At 41.7% G+C, this 20,637-nt stretch overlaps 3 protein-coding genes across 5 annotated transcripts; 2 read left to right on the plus strand and 1 right to left on the minus strand.

Moving 5' to 3' along the window:
- Positions 1-385: 385 nt before the first annotated feature.
- Positions 386-9,012, plus strand: ddb2 (damage-specific DNA binding protein 2). 2 transcript variants are annotated; one of them, XM_062548176.1, is made up of 11 exons: positions 386-475; positions 684-835; positions 935-1,059; positions 2,999-3,190; positions 4,737-4,903; positions 5,777-5,876; positions 6,228-6,405; positions 6,672-6,817; positions 7,392-7,547; positions 8,296-8,341; positions 8,522-9,012. In XM_062548176.1, exons 2-11 carry the CDS (start codon positions 688-690, stop codon positions 8,758-8,760), a joined length of 1,497 nt encoding a protein of 498 aa, XP_062404160.1. In that variant the 5' UTR covers positions 386-475; positions 684-687; the 3' UTR covers positions 8,761-9,012. The 2 variants fall into 2 exon arrangements, with proteins under 2 accessions (XP_062404160.1, XP_062404161.1); XM_062548177.1 differs by lacking the exon at positions 4,737-4,903 and adding an exon at positions 3,746-3,891 and having other exon boundaries at positions 8,522-9,009.
- Positions 8,832-13,418, minus strand: LOC134094589 (protein FAM180A). The gene is made up of 3 exons (XM_062548178.1): positions 13,254-13,418; positions 12,556-12,662; positions 8,832-9,608 (listed from the first exon to the last, which is right to left on the minus strand). The coding sequence occupies exons 1-3, from the start codon at positions 13,333-13,335 to the stop codon at positions 9,270-9,272; spliced, it is 528 nt and encodes a 175-aa protein (XP_062404162.1). The 5' UTR covers positions 13,336-13,418; the 3' UTR covers positions 8,832-9,269.
- A 393-nt stretch (positions 13,419-13,811) lies between these two features.
- On the plus strand, positions 13,812-20,637 carry kbtbd4 (kelch repeat and BTB (POZ) domain containing 4). 2 transcript variants are annotated; one of them, XM_062547975.1, is made up of 6 exons: positions 13,812-14,115; positions 14,449-14,513; positions 16,979-17,445; positions 17,567-17,708; positions 17,881-17,987; positions 18,871-20,637. In XM_062547975.1, the coding sequence occupies exons 3-6, from the start codon at positions 16,984-16,986 to the stop codon at positions 19,729-19,731; spliced, it is 1,572 nt and encodes a 523-aa protein (XP_062403959.1). In that variant the 5' UTR covers positions 13,812-14,115; positions 14,449-14,513; positions 16,979-16,983; the 3' UTR covers positions 19,732-20,637. The 2 variants fall into 2 exon arrangements, with proteins under 2 accessions (XP_062403959.1, XP_062403960.1); XM_062547976.1 differs by having other exon boundaries at positions 14,453-14,513.

Genomic DNA, 20,637 nt, shown 5'->3' on the forward strand with positions numbered 1-20,637 from the left:
GCTGTGCCTGTACCACCTTCGAGAGAAACCTGATTGGTTCGACTTTGGTGTGTTGTTAAGTTGCCTTGACAAGTAGCCTGTACAGTAGACATGTAGTGTTTTAGGCGACATTTTATTATAGGCTAATTAGGCCTAGTGACAAGTCCAATTAGCCTACTGTCAAAGGGCAATGTTGTAGGCTAATCAGTTAGGCTATGATCTATTTGTTGTTGGAGCATGATTTTGCATCCATTCATCTGCACTTAATGTTTGCGTCTTTTATGATTGTTTGTGGGACTGCATAATACAGTAGGCTACTTTCAGTCAGCTGTTTGAGACAATACTGCCACCTACAGATGAAATTCTACCTCCAACACGTTACAAAACATTCGGTCACTGACGTCACTGCTTGGTGCACGTGTGTCGCTCGTAGTGAAGTTTCTGTCCAAGACTGCTGAATTCTGCAAATTTCTGCTGCATGTGGCTATCAAAATCGGTAAGCTTTAACGTTGTCAGTCAGAAGGTGTAGTTGATCTGACACTATGCCGTTCTATGATTTTACGTAGGCTAATCCAATCTAGTAGTTGCATGCAATTGTGTAATCACTTAAAAGCTTGAACCAATTAACCGCGGAACGGAATTATCCACAGATACTTTATGTTGAAAACGTAACACTGTAACAGTTTGCATTTGTTCATTGTTAGAAACATGGCAAGGAAGAAAGCAGATGGCATTCACGCCAAGAGCAAGAACAACAACAATGCATCTAGCGGTGGTGTGAAAAAACGAAAGAGCGAGAGCACAAGCGAATCGCTCTCCAAGAAAGTGAAAGCTAAAAAAGATGAGAAAGCCTCTGGTGTGTGTTTGTCTTGAGAATTCTACACATTGTTCATATATAAGCAACTGCAAGGTCTTGTTTTGTAACTGAAATCGCCATCTCTTTCCCCTTTTCCAGGGACCGGAAACAAGCAGTCTGCCTTGACGTGCTCAACAAATCAAAGGAGAGGAAGCCATGGGAGCATACTGCACTACTTATACAAGAACTCCCTCGGTCAGAACATTCACTCACACCTGCGACAGGTAACAGTAGTAGACAGTTCAGCTATGCCCCTTTTTGCGGATTTGGTTGAGCGTACCCTCTAGTTACTCTAGTCAAGGGGTGTGTTGGCAATATTTTGTGGTTATTAAAGATGTAATGGTCTATACTTTCATACAGTACATAACCCATTTTAATAATCCATTTACCATTTCACTATACATAGCTCTTTTGAACTGTGAAGATACAGTACCCTCCAGAATTATTGGCACCCTTGGTAAAAGTTGACTAAAAATAGGTATAAAAAATAATCTTTAGGTGATTTATTGTACTCCCACAATGAAAACAATGAGGGAAAATATACCCTGCAAGGGAAGCAAATGTATTCTGAGAAAAAGGAAAATTTCATAAAGAAATAAATGTTTTTAATAAAAACACGTCACTCACAATTATTGGCACCCCTACTTGTAATACCTTCTTAAACCTCCCTTTGTCAATAAAACAGCATGTAATATTCTTCTCTGACACCCTATAAAGATTGAGAATACAAAGTAAGGGATTTCAGACCATTCATCTTTACAAAACCTCCCCAGATCGTCCAGATTGCTAGGTCCACACTTGTGCATTCTTCTCGTTGACTCATCCCACTGTTTTTCTATGGAGTTTAGATCAGGGGACTGCTATGGCAATGTCTGAAGCTTGATTTTGTGTTCAGTAAACCATATTTGTTTTGATCTGTGCATTTGTTTTGGTTCATTGACCTGATGAATGATCCAATCATGACCAACTTTTAGGGCCTTGGCAGAGATTGTTTGATTTCCTTTGAAAATGTTCAGGTTTTTCTTGGTGTTCATGATGCCATGCACCTTAATTAGGTTCCCAAGACCTTTGGGAATTAAAACAGCCCCACAATAGCACAGCCCCTCCACCATAATTCTGATTAGGCATGGGGTTCTTTTTAGTATAGTCATTCTTCTATGTACGCCAAAGACACCTTAAGTGTTTTTTGCAAAAGAGCATAATTTTATTTTCATCTGACAATAGACCACACTCCCAGACATGTCATGGTACCATTCAGTAACTCCTGCCATTTACATTGTTCATTAAATGACTCTACTGGCTTTAACCTGACATGCTGTCTAAATAATCTATTAGCAGTGAGGTCACTTTTGAAGATTTTTTGGGGGGACTTGGTGACCCCAAGATGAGCTTTGTCTGTAACTCTCAACAGTGGTTCTTATGGATTTTTTTGCCTATCATACCATCCTCCATACTGTGCGTGGGAGCAAAATAGCCATGGGTCTTTGTCCAAGCATGTTTGCCACATTTCCAGATGATTAGAACCTTTTAGTCATCATTTTAACTGGAAATATAGGCATTTTCAACAAAATACCTAGTTTCCATAGACATTCTCTTACTTACAAATGTCAACACAATTTCTTTTTATTTCAATTTAGTGTATTCTCTTGTCTCTCCAATGTTGAAAACTGACTAGAGGATTTAGCCTCTGAGTGACTTCATTTTCATACCATAGTGAAAAAGAACGCCATGAACTACTTCTGAAAGTTCACAGACACTCTGATTTACTTTAAAACGTTGCATTTACATAGGAAAATGCTCCTGTTAAATGTTGTACATAATAAGTTTCAGGGGTGCCAATAATTGTGAGCAAGCTGTTTTTGTTAAAAATATTTATTTATTTATGAGATTTTCCTTTTTCTCAGAATAAATTTGCTTGCCTTGCAGGGTATATTTTTCCTCATTGTTTTCATTGTGGGAGTACAATAAATCACCTAAAGATTATTTTTTATACCTATTTTTAGTCAACTTTTACCAAGGGTGCCAATAATTCTGGAGGGTACTGTACAAGTCTTGAACCTTGTTGCCTTGTCTATTTATGACCGTACATGTATGCATATGACTCCTTGCTCATAGTGATTTTCCTCTCTGTGCTCTGTTCTATTTTTCCTCTCACTCCTCCAGTGTCTACAGGAGCCTTTTGTGCGTTCTCTGGCCTCTTACGGGCTCCACAGTACGGCCAGCCCGTTTGACCGTAGGGTCACCTGCCTGGAATGGCACCCCACACTACCCACAACACTGGCTGTAGGCTCCAAAGGGGGAGACATCGTACTATGGGACTATGAGGGGCCTAACAAAATGTCCTTTGTGAAAGGGGTCAGTGTGTGTTTGTGTATGTGCATGTGTGTGTGTTTGTGTGTGTGTGTGTGTGTGTGTGTGTTTGTGTGTGTGTGTGTGTGTGCATGCGTGTGTGTACATCCATGTATGACAGTGAGCAAGAGATAGAGAGATGTCAGTTTAGTGATGTGGCTCTTGCAAAAAGTTTTTATCATGGAATGGATTGAAAACTTAGAGAATTGACATGAAATCCAGAAACTCTCAATGCACTCCACATAGTAATTCAGTGAAACGTTAACCAGAGATTTAACTACAGTACATTTTGATAGTATTCCCACACAATAATAAATTAGTGTTTAAATTGTGAGGTAATAGGTACCTTACCTGTTGGTTCAAGAACCGTGGCTAGATGTATGCATAACCTGAAATACCAGGAGGGATATTTTTTCAAATCTACAATTTGAATCCGTCTTGAGCTATTTTGGTGAAAATATACCAACAAGAAGATTTCCCCTAAATAGCGTCATATCTCTTATTAGCAGTGTCCCCAGTTGTAACATTCTGAGTGCCTGAGCATGTGTATTTTCTGTTTAGGATGGTGCTGGAGACTCAGTCACAGGCATGAGGTTTAATCCTTGCAATGCCCACCAGCTGTTCATCTCCTCTATTGGGGGGACAACCACTCTGCGGGATTTCAATGGGACCGTTATAAAAGTGTTTGTCAACACAGAGTCATGGGAGTAAGATAAAGCTCTGTTTCTTAAGTAACCCCTCAAGAGAGCATTTTGCCTCCTCAAGAAACAATACGTGCTGTCCTGAATAATCATGCTCTCACTAGGGTGGAGTAGATCTGTTTATTTGACTAATGCTAGCTGTTTATTTGAGTAATGCTGACCTCAGATTGCTCTCTTACCTTCTATGGTATTAGCAGAATTTACACTTTGAAGAAGTCACAATTTGATCAGTGAATGAGATTTGTAGAGTGTACGGTTGGTAGTGTATCCCAGGGGTACCACAGAAGAGTGCCGTCTGAATAAATGGAAGAATGGGATGTTGTTGCATGGTTTGCGTGAGTGAATGCCACACCTATTGGTCCTGGTCGGAGAGAAGTGTGATAGAGACTCAGTTTTTATGATTTTGATTGTGCAAACTGAGTTTGAACCTGCTCTCAGCTTGTCACTGCTTGTTTGCAACCCGTCTGAAGTCGGTGTAATTTTGCCCACGGCCTGTCCTTGAGAGCTTTGTTCTCGCATACCAAGGCAGAGGACATGGAGGATATCAAATTGTTGTTGTAGAATGCAGTATGCTCTATGGAATGCAGCACTTTATGTGGCTAATTAACACTACCCGTGGTGGTCTCTAGTGATCAGTCCAGTTATTGGTCTTCGGTCGGTCCTATGATTAGTTCCCCAATCAATCCAGTGTGTCTTGCCAATTTGGCATTCTGTCCTGTGACTGGTCTCCTGTAAGTAGTCTGTTCAATGATGGTTTGTCTTGTGATTGGTGTCTGATTCGCCTGATTCGTCCTGTAATTGGTCAGTGGTCAATGATGAGCTCTGTCATTTGTGTCTTTGTATGCGCGCAGAAAGGAGCGTGTGATTTCATTGGTGGGATGAAGTTCTGTCCGTCGGACTTGTCCAGGGTCTACACAGCTTCGGGTGATGGTTCCCTGACCTTGCAGAGCTTTCAAGGTGTCTCCTCTCAGACCCTCTCGAGAACCCAGGACTGTGGCCACGCTCACCACAACGTTTGGTGAGGAAGTAGAATATCACCAAAATAGGAAGTAGGGACGTACAATTAATCGAATGAATTGATTGATCGTCAAATATGACTTCCAAGTATTATGAAAACAGCATAATTGAAATGTAACGATTATATTGCTGCATTCCTTATGGCAACAATTATTTTGTTTTGTCTTGAGTCTTTGCCTTTCCTTTACTTTAGAAACTTTCGTATACATTATCCTTATTGCATGTATTTTTATTTTTTGTTTTTCAGTTGAATTATATTGGAACTTTAATTCACTGTTCATTTTTTAGAGGGAATTTAGGAATGTGGATGATGTCTCCAAATTCACAGAGTAATCTTGTTGAACAATCGTGATCCCAGCTTTGATTTATGATTTTGCCATTATCGAGCAGTGCTAATTGGAAGTATATTTTGCTAGAAAATAGACCCATCTGTCTGAGTGTGTTTGTTTTGGTCAGGTCAAGTAAGGAAGGTTAGACAACAACCATTGGCAAAACAAGCCAATACATAGCCTAAATGTTCTTTAGAAGCCAGTAAACCTCAAGGGTTCTGTAGACTGTTTGCAGGGAGCCCTGTGCTTAGCCTTTGCAGGTCCATGATGTGTGTTCTGATGGTACCATGGGAATATTTATACGCTTAAATAAAACTGATAACTGGTGGTTGTGGTGATGAAGATGATGATGATGATGTTGGATAGTCGTTATGAATTAAATGAATGAAAAGACAAAATGCTCCACAATGTATAGTCAGAACAGTCTATGTCTATTAAATAGAGTCAATATTCATTCAGCATGTTAATGCTCTTCTTGATCATTTAGATTTGTAATATTTTTTTTAATCTTGTAAGTCATACTAATCCTGATGTCTTTCCTCCAGTTACTGGTATTGCTGTGTGGACGTGTCTGTTAGCCGCCAGATGCTAGCTACAGGGGACAACACTGGACGACTTGTTCTTCTGGGCTTGGATGGCCACAAGGTGTGTGTGTGTGTGTGTGTGTGTGTGTGTGTGTGCATATATCTGCCATATCCTCTTTGTTAGGGTGTCATTACATTTGAGTAACTCTTTATATTCATTAATAACAATTATTTTATGTATATCCTACATACATTAGGCACAGTTAATGTGTGAGGAAAGACAATGTCTGATATATTATACATCCCACAATATGGAAAATTCCATCCCATCCTACATTCCAGCCCGACCAGCAAATATCTAATAAACGTTTTACTGATACCACAAATGGAGCCCAACTCTGGATCTAGCAAACATATTTAGGGCCAGATATCTTTCTTTTCCAGTAGGTTTCACCTTTATGTCTCTGTGTAGATATTTAATGACAAGCTGCACAAATCCAAAGTGACCCATGCAGAGTTCAACCCCCGCTGTGACTGGCTCCTGGCCACGGCCTCTGTGGACAGCACGGTCAAACTCTGGGACCTGAGACACCTCAAGGACAAGAAGAGTTTTCTGCATGAAATGCAGCACAACAAACCTGTGAACTCGGGTAAGGTTCCGTCCTCATTTCAACTGGATCAATGTGTAATTAAAGATCCATGAACGTTATAAGTGTGTAACTCTATAAATTATAGGTGTTCTGTTTATTGTATCACCTAGTACATGTATCATAAGAAAACCAGTGTTCCAGCATTTATGTTGGGATATTGATGTAATGTAATTCAGTGTTATAATGAGGACTCAGGCATAATTCCAGTTTGTGTCTGTAACAGTATATTGTCTTCCCCTTTTAATGCTGTTCCCTTGACCCCCTAGCCTACTTCAGCCCCACTGACAGCTCAAAGCTACTCACCACTGACCAAGGTGATGAGATCAGGGTCTACTCCTCATCTGATTGGTCCAAGCCAGAGCACATCATTCAGCATCCTCACAGGCAATTCCAGCACATCACAGCCATCAAGGTTAGACTGTCATCATGTACAGCTCTTGATCAATAAAGTTAATAGATCCATTTATCCATCTTTTAGTCTTTGAATATCTCACAGTGTCAGTGTGGTAAAATATTACCTTAAGCATTTTGTGCTTTTGTGAGTATTAATGAGTAACCCATAAATTACTATATCAGTGTGTGTTGTTTACAGTAATTTCCTGTGTATAAGCCACATTGTGTATAAGCCACAGGACAATTTTTATGCAAGTTAAAAGAAACAAAACCATGTTAATTCCACATTAATTGCCTCCCTGTATTAACCTCATAGCTGAAGAAATTTAGCAAAATCAATGTATAAGCCGCGGCTAATAGTTAGGAAATTATGGTACAGTATTTTAATCTTTCACACCCTTGTTGGTAAAAGTGTGTGCCTACCAGTTTATTATTCAGTGTATGCTAGGATTAAGAAATGGAAGCGGATTACTTATAGGGCAAGTCAAAATCAGATATCAGATTTCCAGTGTGTGAATATGCAGTACCATCCATACCACTTATACCAGTAGACACACGCTATACTACTCTCAAATATGTGCTTTTTCTTGCAGGCCACCTGGCATCCAATATATGACCTCATTGTAGCTGGTCGTTACCCTGATGACCGTATCTGTGTTGGTGATACTAGGTCTGTTGACATATTTGATGCCAACACAGGGAATCTGTTGCATCAGATGCTTGACCCCAACGCCAAGGGCATCATATCTGTAAGTGGATTGCTCAAAAACTGGTAAAGGCTTTTTCAAGTGTATTTTTTTCCCCGGTACAAAGGCAACTTCCACTCAAGCAGGGGTTGGTTCTGAAAGTTCTGTAAGTAATTCTGTAAAGAAGTTTTATCATGTAACAATAGAAAAAAGGGTGTTGGATGTTGACTTGCTAATTTGTTTGTAGACAAATCTCTAACAAACCTGGTACTCAGGGCAATTTGGAAAAGATAAGCTAAGCCTAACCCAAGAAGGCATAAAATAAGATTTTATGTGAAATGCATTGCTGCTGCTAACTACTGAATGACAATTGAGCATTCTGTAATGATGTGTTCATCTTAAAGCAACACTAAAGCACTTTTCCTCTGTTGGACGCACGCTATGCGTATCCAGCAAATAACAATGTCCACAGACATGGTAGAGTATGTTGCCTGATTTTATGAAAGTATGATGTATTGCGACATTGAAGCAAGTCAAATTTGTAGTTTCTTATGTCTCATTCCATCAAAATACAGATCTGCCACCCAATCTGGTACATTTACATAGTGCGGTTATAGCCGATAGAGGGCCGCAAAGCAAATGCTAAAGTGCCGTTCACACTGTTATGAGTTGATGAACCACTGAAATGATTTTGGAAACATTATTTTAAGGTATAAAAAACTCTTAAGTGTTGTTTTAAGTGATTTAAATGACAAACTCCAAACATGTGGTGAACCTAACTCACTTCTCTCTCTGTCTGTGACCCATCTAGCTGAACAAGTTCAACCCTCTTGGTGATGTGATGGCTTCAGGAATGGGTATGCTAATACATAAATTATATTCCGTAGTCCGTAATCTCTAGCCACATTGAGAAATCGTGTCTGTAAGCACACATGAATCAGTTTCTAAAATGTTAATCTGCAATAAATTATATTTTAAGGTATGTGTAACATTTAAATAACAATAAATGAAAATCTGAAATCATGGCCAAATTGCAGGCGTCAATATACTGGTTTGGAAAAGGGAGGAGATTGTCAGTGGCATGCAGGAGAGCCTGCTGACGAAGAGGATGGAGGCAAGCAGAGGCCGAGCTGGAACATCCAGAGTACGGCGTCAGCAACAGCGCCCTCCCAGGGACAGAAGGGGAAATAAAGAGGATTTGAAGCTGAAGAAAAAATTGGCATCACTGGAGTCAACAGAAACCAAATCCAAGACGCACAGGAGCAGAAAGAAATGAGACTGATACTCCGATTGGTCACAGTTTGGACTGAAAAGCTGAGAAATTGACAACAGTATATTACCACAAGATGTTCTCAAACAGACCTTTATTTTTCTGACTAGGATCAAGGCAGTTGTGACCAGCCAAACATTCCCTGCTGTCAGTACAAAAACATTATGTATCAAGCTGTTTTCTGTATGTATGTATGTTCAAATTGATATATCAGTACTTTTTTACATTAAAGTTTCTATAATATTCAGTAACATCAGGGTATCAGTTCTGTTCATCATTTGTTGTTGGGCTAAATGAGGATGACAAGAACCAGTAATGTTGGAAGGGCAGGGAACCATAGGTTGTAAAATTGAAAAGATGTATGTGAAGATGTAAAATATCCTCTCCCATCCCGATCAAAAGTAGTTACGATGTTGTATAATACATTTCCTGCACAAGGCAGAATTACATTAATATTTGACCTCATAGTTAACTATTGCTCATTCCCTGACATTGATACCTAATCTCTGTAACATTCAAAACTTTGCATTTGTCCTGCGCAGGTCAACAAACGTCACATTAACCAAGCGGCCCAGGACTTCAGTCCAGGCTCGCTGCTCCACATCTGGGTGCTGGCGTCGGGCCTGGTGGGCTGAGTAGACGATCCCCAACACAAGCTTCTCAAAGTGGGACGAACTAATGGGCTTGTCCTGGACCTCCAGACTGTTGGCCATGTTCTCCAGTCCTGAGAGGGTCTTGGGGATGTTGTCATTTAGGAAGGCCAGGAAGGCCCTACCCTGGCGCATGGAGGCCAGCTCCTTGTCGAGCATGGCTATGTTGTTGTCTGCGTTGATCTGCACCCCGCTCAGCAGAAACTAAAGACAGAGGTGTGACCTCTATGAATGGGCAGTTCATGACTTGAAGTAGACCTACTCCCCTTCCCTCAATAATGTCTGAAGTTCAAACAGTTTGGAAATCACTTATTCAATCCTGGTCTGTTACAGAGTCATCCTAAATAATTGTTCTGCATCAGGTATGGTTCCCAATATGTGTTGTGCAGCTATGCTCTGATGATCAGGGCCCGTATTCACAAAGAATTTTAGGGCTAACCCAGATAGCAAGGTGACATTGATATGATGTTGATTTTCCATCTAAATCTAATTGAAATCTCAAATGGTAAATCGACATTGAAACAGCATTACAATCCTGACAAAAACCCGACAGTGCAAGAGCATTGATAACAGTTGCATTGAAACAACATTGGTTTATAGTTCATACTGTCATAATCGATAGAGCATCGATATAGCGTTCACGAAAAGACATTGAAAAGTCGTGGATTTATGATTGACTGGGAAATCATGACGTGGTGATTGAAAAGTGGTGGGTTTATAGATGACCGCGCGACGACGTTTAAACTGTTTGCGGGTCGGGAGATCATTGGGAGCAACAGTTCAGTCAGACCAACGGTGTTCAACTCTCTCTCTCAAGTTCGCCGCTCCTATATGGTAAGCAAGCAGCATTTATTTATCTAACGTTAATGTTTCATTGTGAAATTGTACTAGGCTACATCAAATCACAGTTTATCTGCATCGTACTGTACAGTAACGTTACGACTTACTACAAACAGACTCACTGTTTAACTAAATAGGCTATTAGGCTAGCTAGCCTAGCTACTTTGTTACGACAGATCATCATCATAATGTTAACATTACTCGGCAGTCTAGTTTTTAATTAGGCCTAGCAGCTACCTAAGTTCTCTGTAAGTTATTATTCGTATGATTTACATAAAATATTTGCTACGTTACGGTCAAAATGTTAGGCTGAAGATGATGTCCTGGTTAACGTTAACGTGTTTGCGAACTATGCAACTCCGTGAGTCTAACTTAAAAAACGGAGTTATGCTAACACCATCTTCTATATATAAATTCTATGATTATTCTTAAGGTTCACTTGTAAGTAGCCATCAGTTTTAGTTGAACACATTTCTCTAACACTGTCTCTTTTCCCCTTCTATTTCTGCCTTCTCACTGCAGCTGGATGGTGGAGGATGCTAGCTGCAACCGGGAGGTTTATGGATGAATGGCAGTGAAGCACAGCACACGTGGATTTCTGAGTGGATAAATAAATTGCACTTGCCTTTCAAACTGAAGAAGTTGTCCATGGCCTACCTACGTTTTCAGTAAGTTATTATATTCATATGATTTACATAAAATATTTACTATCGCTGTCAAAATGTTTCACTTATAGCCGTCAGCAGTTGAACACATTTCTCTTACACTTGTCTTTTTTCTTCTATCTCTGCCGTCTCACTGCAGCTGGATGGTGGACGATGACTGCAACCGGGAGGTGTATGGAGGGATGCTATACGGAATGGTTGGCAGCGAAGCACAGCACACGTGGATTTCTGAATTAAGAGTGGATGAATAAATGCACTTGCTTTTCAAACTGATAAGAAGTTGTCCATGGTTATTTGTGCAAGCTTGTGTAGCCTAAACCAGACATAGCCTAGGCTACAGCCTGCTTCTGGCTAGCCTAATTTATCCTGGCTGTAGATAAAGCAGGATATGAATTTACCAATATTTTGCCTGCTTAATACTGGTTTAATACCAATTGAAATACCATTGAAATCACGTTGATCTTTAGTTGGGCTGTAATTTCAACGTTGTTTCAATATTAATTTTCATTGAAACAGCATTGAAATTCCATTGATTTGTAGTTACACTTTCAACGTTGGTTCAATGATAATAGAGGGTGCAAAATGTTGTAGAATCAACGTTGCAGTGCGATGTTGATTCAATGATTCTAGTGTTGACGAGGTAATGTTGATTTAACGTAGATTCAATGACTAATTGCTATCTGGGTAGCTCCTAACTGGCGAATTTAGGGAGGAACTCCTAAAAATAATGGGCGTGTCACTCCTAACTTTATGACTCCTAATTTTTTTCACTAAAAGTTATTCACAAAGCATTTTAAACCTAAAAGTAGCTCCTAAGTCTAGGACAGCGTAAAATAACTCGAGAGGACTTCTAACTCACTAAGACCTATTCACAACCCGCTTTTAGTGGCATTTCACGTCGCGATGTTTTGAAATGACCGTGCAGTGCAGGAGCTCGCTGTCATGCAAGGGAATAAATGTGCATTGCAACTAAGGATGCAAATGCAATAATGCCACCGACAACCAAAACCACCATTGCATGTAAACTAAATGTAACGTCTCATTGTGCCTAATTAAATTAAATCGCTTCTCTCTTTGCAAATAGAGGCTACGTGTTTTCATACAGATTAATTTAAAACAGGTTGCAAATATACTGCTCCAGTCCATAGTGTTTCATTAAGCCTAGGCTTGCTTTACTCTTTATTCATTAAGGCTATGCCTATTTATTCATCATCTTCCATCCTTCACAGCCCGACATAGCGCACGCATTCTCACCAGCTAACACCTGTCAGGTTTGCCATCATTCCCGCGTTATAATCACCAGCCAATCAAGGTGGTCACTTTCATCAAGCTCGTGCATGAGTAATGACGTCAACCATAGCAACGAAGACTCACTTTTAGTTTAGGAGTGGGCGTTTCTCCTTACTAAAAGTAGGTCTGAAAGGCTTTGTGAATAACTTTTAGGGGAAAACTCCTAACTTAAATCTTTTACCGCGATTTAGGAGTACTCTTAGTGGTAAGATAAAATACTTTGTGAATACGGGCCCTGGTGAATAGGCTGTCAGGGCCAGGCCTGTCCCAGAATCCCCTATGATCTGGGGATGGGTCAGATTGTGTCTCTAACATTAAAACATTTGAGTGTATCACAATATCAACAGAGGTCTTACCTCATACATCCGATTGGCATCGCTGATAGATTTGACAAAGCCTTGGGGATTGAGACCCCCATGGTTACCAGGAGAAGCATCTGCCAGCAGTATATATGTCCTTGCAACTAGAAGACGAAAACATACACAGGTAAGTGAAAGTAGTGCACAGATGTAAAAATCTGGTCCGTATCAATGGAAAGTCGTACAAACTGAGATGGTGCTAAAACAACCATCTGCTGGGCCGTTTATCAGGACAGGACGGGTAGAGGTCTGGCCAGGGGAATTCAGAGTATTCGATGCTGGCTCCGAATCGAACGAACCGAAGGGTGTGTGCGCTGTAGAGTGCCTTAGCATAGCCTATGACCGGTGAAAATATTTTCTTCTACAATAAAGCAATGTGTGATTTAAATAATCGTTTGTTTGTTTGCTTTTCCATGCTTTTTGTTACATGATGGTTTCCATACCACAAATTATTTAATTTACCGGGAGAACATTTTTAAATTAGCAAGATTGAGGCGAGATAAACGTTTGTCCAGAAATAACGAAGTTGTCAAAGAGCTGAAAAATAGTTTTATTCTAGACGTTTTAACAGTAAATAGGCCATCGCCTAAGTAAATTAATGTAACCTAGACACCTTCACGAATGAGCCTATAGGTAGGCGAAGTATTATTCTTACGAGATTATAACACAAGCAAATGCATAGAAAGTCATCTCACCTGTCAAGTCCCGAACATCCCTCAGCCCACCAAACCCTAAGAAAAGCCACGCAGTTACAAACCACGGCGTTTTTGCTTGCATTTTTGCGGAAATAAAATATTACACTGTCCGCGTGATTGCTGCAGCTGCCAGTACACTCGATCTTTTCCATCCCTTGTTGGACTACTTTCCATTTCAAATCCCTGGGACGATGTAGATGCCATAAGCTTTAGTTTTCCACCTGCGGAAACCACTCAGTATGGTAAAAAAAATGCAAACGTAGTCTATAGTTGGCCACGACTTTACTTTAGTAAAATGTTTGTGACAATAAATTATTTTCTATCACCACTTGTAGTAACTTTACATAAGGTGTGTCAGTCCTTATCTAGTCTAGGCCTGCTTAAACTCATGAATGGCATTTGGTGCGGATTAATTATAACGTTGATAAATAAATATGTTGCGCATTCAGGACCTGTAATGACAGACCTCCGACACATGGTGGCAGCAATGAAAGATGGCTTTAGCCTTAGTGTTGACTCGAGAAACCAAAAAATACTTCCTGAAAGCGTGGTGTTTACTTTCTCATGTCTGTAGCATAGACAGTAAAAGTAGCCTACATCACTGCACATTTTGTAATGTAAAGAAGCTGGTACAGTACTACTTTATCCTCGGAAGCATGCAATGGCAACATCGTTTTTCAGTGTTGTGCTGTGCATGTGTTAATTTGGCTGAAGCTAGGAAGTTGTTATTTGAAACAGTTAGTTAACGTTACAGGTTTAGCAAGTAAGGATATCGTGGCTTCTAGTAGTTCTCGTGCTGTTGTGGTTCCAGTTTATTTCAGTTAACTGACGTTATACCTACATAAATAAACCTGACTACATGGTAAGTTACATTTTGTCTCCGAGAACCTCATACAACAGTCCATTATGATAATGGCGCGCCACCACTCGCGCCATAAACTGAACAGGCCGTCATTAGCTGTCTAACTCCGAAGTTTGCCAGTCCTCATGTGTTCGTTTGTCATCTGAATTCATCATAGTCATGATATAGAGGCAACATCATTGATGTTTGGTATATTTTATGTATATCATTGGACTTCAGGATTTAAAGGGACCAGTTGTGTTGGTAGATTTGATGGGGCTCATGCTGTGTTGGTTAGGTAAGACATTAGAACAAACATCACATCCACGAACGTGTCAAACTTGTTTTTTTTAGACAGACAGACCCATCTGCTCGAGTTGAATGAAAACTGCTTTGGATTTTGTGAGCACACATTCCTGGTAAGATATGTTATTTAGGCCATCCTTAAAAATACTTTTGTTTGCAGTAACAGCCCCCCCCCAAACAAATTGGGTCGGTAGGTAGGCAAATATTTTTTTTTTCAAGATTCAAGGTAAAAAAAAAAAGTACATTTTTGGTCACGGCGATTTTGTTGGTATGAATTTAAAATCATTTGCATGTGTTATATATATATATATATATATATATATATATATATATATACAGTATATATATGTACATACACACACACACACGACACACACTATATTGCCAAAAGTATTGGGTCACCGGCCTTGACCCCCATATGAACTTCAGTCACATCCTATTCTTAATCCATAGGGTTTAATATGACGTTGGTCCAGTCTTTGCAGCTATAACAGCTTCAACTCTTCTAGGAAGGCTTTCCACAAGGTATATGCATGACTGTGTACCTGTGCACCAAGCAAGGTCCATACAGACATGGATGACAGAGATTGGTGTGGAAGAACTTGACTGGCCTGCACCTGACCTCAACCCAATAGAACACCGTTGGGATGAATTAAAGGGGACTGAGGGTCTCCTCGTCCAACATTTCACAAATGCGTTTCTGAAAGAATGGTCAAAAATGCCCATAAACACTCCTAAACCTTGGAAAGCCTTCCCAGAAGAGTCAAAGCTCTTATAGCTGCAAAAGGTGGACCAATGTCATATTAAGCCCTAGCCTATGGATTAAGAATAGGATGTGACTGAAGTTCATATGGGGGTCAAGGCAGGTGACCCAATACTTTTGGCAATATGGTAATATTTCTGAACGTGACTTAACAAAAATCAGCATACTTTATAGAGGGTGCATTAACCGTATGTTATCTGCACACCTATGACTAGATCCAATTTGTTGTAACAACACACAAACACTCTTGCTTAAATTCTTGCTTTATAATGATCTTTACCTTTTGAATTATTCTTTGACTATATTGCCCTTCTCTGCTTTTATTTGTTACTTGCTTTGTGTCTAAAGCACATTGAATTACCTGTGTATAAAATGTGCTATTCAAATAAACTTGACTTGACTAAAATGTAGGCTATAGCTTTAAATATGCTGTAGCCTACTGTCAGAGAAGTAAACAAAAAATATATCATATGAAAATCTATTATGACAAAAATAATGTTCATTTCAATGATTTTACTGGTAGCCTAACTAGATTATACGGTCTAGGCTACTTGCATCCACCGCTACCTACGACGTGTCAATGCAACCTACAAATCAGAGACATTACGTTGCTTTCTTTTCTCCACCAGTAGGCTAGCTAGTTCTTAACCACTTGAAGAATTGCTGTCCTTGCTAGCCTGTAGTAGAACGATCCCTTAACGGGTCTCTTAAATGTTTCAATCCAAAAGAAACCACTTAATGCTGACACGTCCTCAATTTGTTGAGTGTCTTCCATCAAAACCTTTAGGTCTCATTTAAGTCTGTTGACACGGTCACCGTTACACGAATGGGGAGAAGGGATGTGTCCGGGAAAATATCTGGACATAACTCCGTGCCAAGTCATCTAAATGTTCAAGTGTTTAATGCGTTTTCAGGTGGATAATAGTGCCCGAACTAGTATAAGTTTTGACGTTGGCCGCGAACATTTTCTTGGCTACAGTCAAGCGCGAACCACTGGCAGTGAATGAGACTGGAAGCATAGCCTGTAGCGCATGACAAACATAAACATATGACGCCACAGGTTTTTTTATTTGGAAGAAAGAACGCAGCCTACGTTTGTATGTAGGCAATTTGTATTCACAATAGGCTACTTAAGAAAATATCATATTATTGTATTGCATTTGTATTGGGTGTTTGAAGAATAATAGGCCTAATTAAAAAAAAATTCGGTCGGTCTTAACGCAATTTGCAACCGGCAAGTCGGTCGGACTAGAGGGGGGAAAAAATAAATGTTTGGGTCGGCCCTATACACTAATCCAGCGCGAACTTTATGGGCGCTGCCATCTTGAATATCGCCATTACTGCGTGCCTGCGAGTGTGACGAGTGACACTTGTCTGTGCTTTTCAATGAAAGCATCCTGTCAGAGAATGTCTAACAAGAGGACTGCTAATGAATGAAAATGTCAGGTGAAAGGGAACATTGGATCAATGATGTCAGACTGTACCAAAACTTACCAATGAAGGTAATTTATTAACACCATAAGGTATTAAGACGTGTATTAATGACAGCTAACTTCTGCAACAGCCGCCTATGGAACCAACAGGCTAATTTCTTAGCAGCCAGGCACGCAGTAATGGCGGTGTTGTGTTACTTCCGTGTTTCGCTGGATTAGTGTATATTGACAGGGTCGGTCGGGTTACGGCAAACAAGAATATTTTTAAGGATGGCCTTATTGCCATCTGATATGACGTCCGATCAATTATGCCCATTTCTTTGCGACTTTACACAAACCACAGCGTTCATTAAAATAAATCATTGTCATGGTTTATTTGCAGACAGTATGGAGGGTGGCGACGAGGGAGGATTGAGCGTCGGAGGCTCAGTGGGAGAAGACAACTACTTTCTGGGGTACACGTTCACCGACCGCTCTCACTCTAGTCGGGTGGTGAAAAGCATCATGGACTTGTGTTTAGAAGACGGCCTGTTTGCAGATGTCACCGTCCTGGTCGACGGCAAAGAGTTTCAACTCCACCGACTGGTTCTCTCTGCTCAAAGCAGTTTTTTCCGCTCCATGTTCACGTCCAATCTCCGGGAGACCCACGATCGCAACATCGAACTCAAAGATGTCAGCGCGTCCGTCTTCCAGCTGCTCGTGGACTACATCTACCACGGGACCATCAAACTCCGGGTGGAGGACCTTCAAGACACCTACGAGATGTCCGATATGTATCAGCTCACAGCACTTTTCGAGGAGTGCTCACGCTTTCTCTCGCGTACAGTAGAGGTCAAAAACTGTTTACAGGTGTGTACACTGACAGCCCTGATGGGGACTCTGATGTACCAGTGTAGTTCTCCGTCTTGTCTGTTTGCAGCTGTGCCTGGAATGATCTGGTTATGTGTTGTGTTACTTTATTGCCTACCAGGTTATGTGGCTTGCTGACAGACACAGTGACAATGAGCTTTACACAGCAGGCAAACACTGTGCAAAAATCCACCTCCTTCAGCTCCACCAAACAGAAGAGTTTCTGAACCTCCCCTTGCGGCTTCTCATTGATATAATCAAAGGCAAGTTGAACGTATGTTTAGCATAGGACCTTAGATAAACACTGGATTTGTATTCCATTGCTGGCATCTCTTTCACTCTATCCAACAGAAAAAGAAGATGATCTCGCTGTTCATTATAACTTGATGTGATAGCTTGATTTTGATAACAGGACTCTCTTATTTCATGTTCCAGATGGCGTTCCAAGCTCTCAGAATCCGACATCTGCCATCGAGGCCTGGATAAACCACAACAAGGTGGAGAGGGAGGAGTTTGCCAGTGTGCTCCAGGACAGCCTGAAGGTGAAAATGAGACAATCCGAACATGGCTACACATAACTAGAGGGAGAGCCAGAACTCTGGGCATTTCTCACATAGATCTCTGTCTCTGAAGGTCAACGAGTACTGTTGCTATGAAAAAAAACTTTCAAATCATGCCTCTAATGAAGCAGCTTTGCTGCTCTAGCTATTGGCTGCTAGCCTGACGAGCCAGACCCACATCAAGATGTAGGGTCTGGACACTCACCGTAGACAGGGCGCAATCGGAGGGGTGGGATAAACAGTTGTCTTTCAAATTCCCTCCCCGCAATAGGATAACGCTAAACGAATCATCTTCTTGTTTTCAAGTAGCAGGATGCGTAACCTTCCCTCTCCACGCAATAGGATAACGCTAAACGAATCATCTTCTTGTTTTCAAATAACAGGATGCGTTACCGTCGCAACTTCTGGTCGCATGTCAGTCACCATTATGTTAAGCCCACCCACCGACTCTATACACGCTGTGATTGGAACGCTGCTGCTGGGGGTTCTCAGCTCCCTGGCTCAATGGATCGTGCCTAGACAGCCCCGCCAGCCAAATTACATTTGCTGCCGCTAGGGGCGTCGAGATTTCTAGGCTAATTGGCTGCAGCAGCTTGAGCTAGGTAGAACCGACTTTTTAAAAATGTCTTTTATAGTACTGTTATTTGGAGAAATGGAGATCTATGTGAAAAATTGCCAGAGTTTTCCCTTAAACCCCTTCTGTTCACCAGTACTTACTGCTGATTACAGATGCTCTACAGTGCTTCATAAATACTTGAGATTGCATCCTGAAACACTCGTGTATCCAGTTAATGAAAAGAGAGATAGAGAGAGAGATCTAAAAATGTCTCACCTCCTTCTGTGCTTCTGCCCCCTCTACCCACAGGAGATCGGGGAGAACGTGCACATCTACCTGATCGGTAAGGAGGAGACGCGGACGCACTCGCTGGCGGTGTCGCTGCACTGCGACGAGGACGACGTGATCAGCGTCAGCGGGCAGAACAGCCTGTGCCACCAGATCACGGCGGCGTGCAAACACGGCGCCGACCTGTACGTGGTCGGAGGGTCCATCCCGCGGCGCATGTGGAAGTGCAACATGCAGACCATGGACTGGGAGCGCTGCGCCCCGTTGCCCCGCGACCGCCTGCACCACGCGCTCGTCTCCGTGCCCACCGAGGACGCCATCTACTCGCTGGGCGGCAAGACGCTGCAGGACATCCTGTCCAACGCCGTCATCTACTACACCGTGCGCGACAACATGTGGACGGAGACCAGCCAGCTGGACACGGCGGTGTCGGGCGCGGCCGGGGTCAACCTGGCGGGCACCATCTTCCTGCTGGGCGGCGAGGAGAACGACATGGACTTCTTCACCAAGCCGTCGCGGCTCATCCAGTGCTTCGACACGGCCACGCAGTGCTGCCACATCAAGCCCTACATGCTGCCCTTCGCCGGCTGCATGCACGCCACCGTGCACAAGGACCTGATCTTCGTGGTGGCGGAGGGCGACTCGGTGGTGTGCTACAACCCGCTGCTGGACAGCTTCACGCGCCTGCGCTTCCCCGAGGTGTGGAGCTGCGTGCCCTCGCTGTGGAAGGTCGCCAGCTGCAACGGCTGCGTCTACGTCTTCAGGGACAAGTGCAAGAAGGGCGACGCCAACACGCTCAAGTTCAACCCTGCCACCTCTGTCGTGTCCGTCATCAAGGGCATCAAGATCCTCCTCACAAACTGGCAGTTTGTGCTGGCATGAGTCTCTCAGCAAACACCAACCAGAGACAGACAGAGACAGTCAGGTGTTTCCACTGCTTTGGAGTGCTGAGGGGTGTACTGTGAAGGGGCATTACGGGTTTATCCAGGTAATTTCAGGAGAAACCACTAATCCAGGGTTCAAAATTATATTTTTCTTATAATATTTTGTTATCTACCTAACAGACAATTGGTCAAATTCACCAGCCACTTAGTATTGAATCATTATTTGGAATTCATTAGGATTTGACTGGTGCCAGTATTGGTCCCTGCACTAATCTCTAAAAGAACACTGAGCATAAGTGACGTGTTCTTTTGAGATCAGTGGTTACTCCTGAATTTACCTGGATAAGCCTTCTGGTGTTTGGACAGAGAACAATTTGAGTTGGAAAAGAGTCATCAGAGACCACACAGTATAATGGCTTTATAATTTTTTCCCCCTTAAGATTGTGTTTACTCTGTCATTGTCATGTGAGACTCGTCATCATATCAGGTGGAATGTGTTAGATGGTATTGATGTGTAGCATGTTTGTGTCTTTTTGTGGGGGTGTTGGTGCATTTGTCCAGGAGTGCTATAGGTACTAAGGAAATGACTGGCCTGTATCTGTATCACTGTCATGTCCATTTTGACGTCCTGCTTTCTCCTGGCGTAGACCTCTCCCATCATCATCATCATCATCATCATCATCATCACCACCATCCTCTCCTTAATGAACTGAGATAAAGAGTGAGATGAGGAGGTGGAACCAAAGGGATTGTGGTTGCTTACAGTATGTGCATCTCTTAAGACACTCAGATCTTCTGTTTTCAGTGTGTCATTGACATGAGTGTGCATCACCCTGGTTGAAGAGAATGGTTGAGTCAGATTGTCAACTAACCTTTAAGCATTTTACCTTTAGAAGTCAGATTT

Source organism: Sardina pilchardus, chromosome 10 (assembly GCF_963854185.1).
Source record: "Sardina pilchardus chromosome 10, fSarPil1.1, whole genome shotgun sequence".
Lineage (NCBI taxonomy): Eukaryota > Metazoa > Chordata > Actinopteri > Clupeiformes > Clupeidae > Sardina > Sardina pilchardus.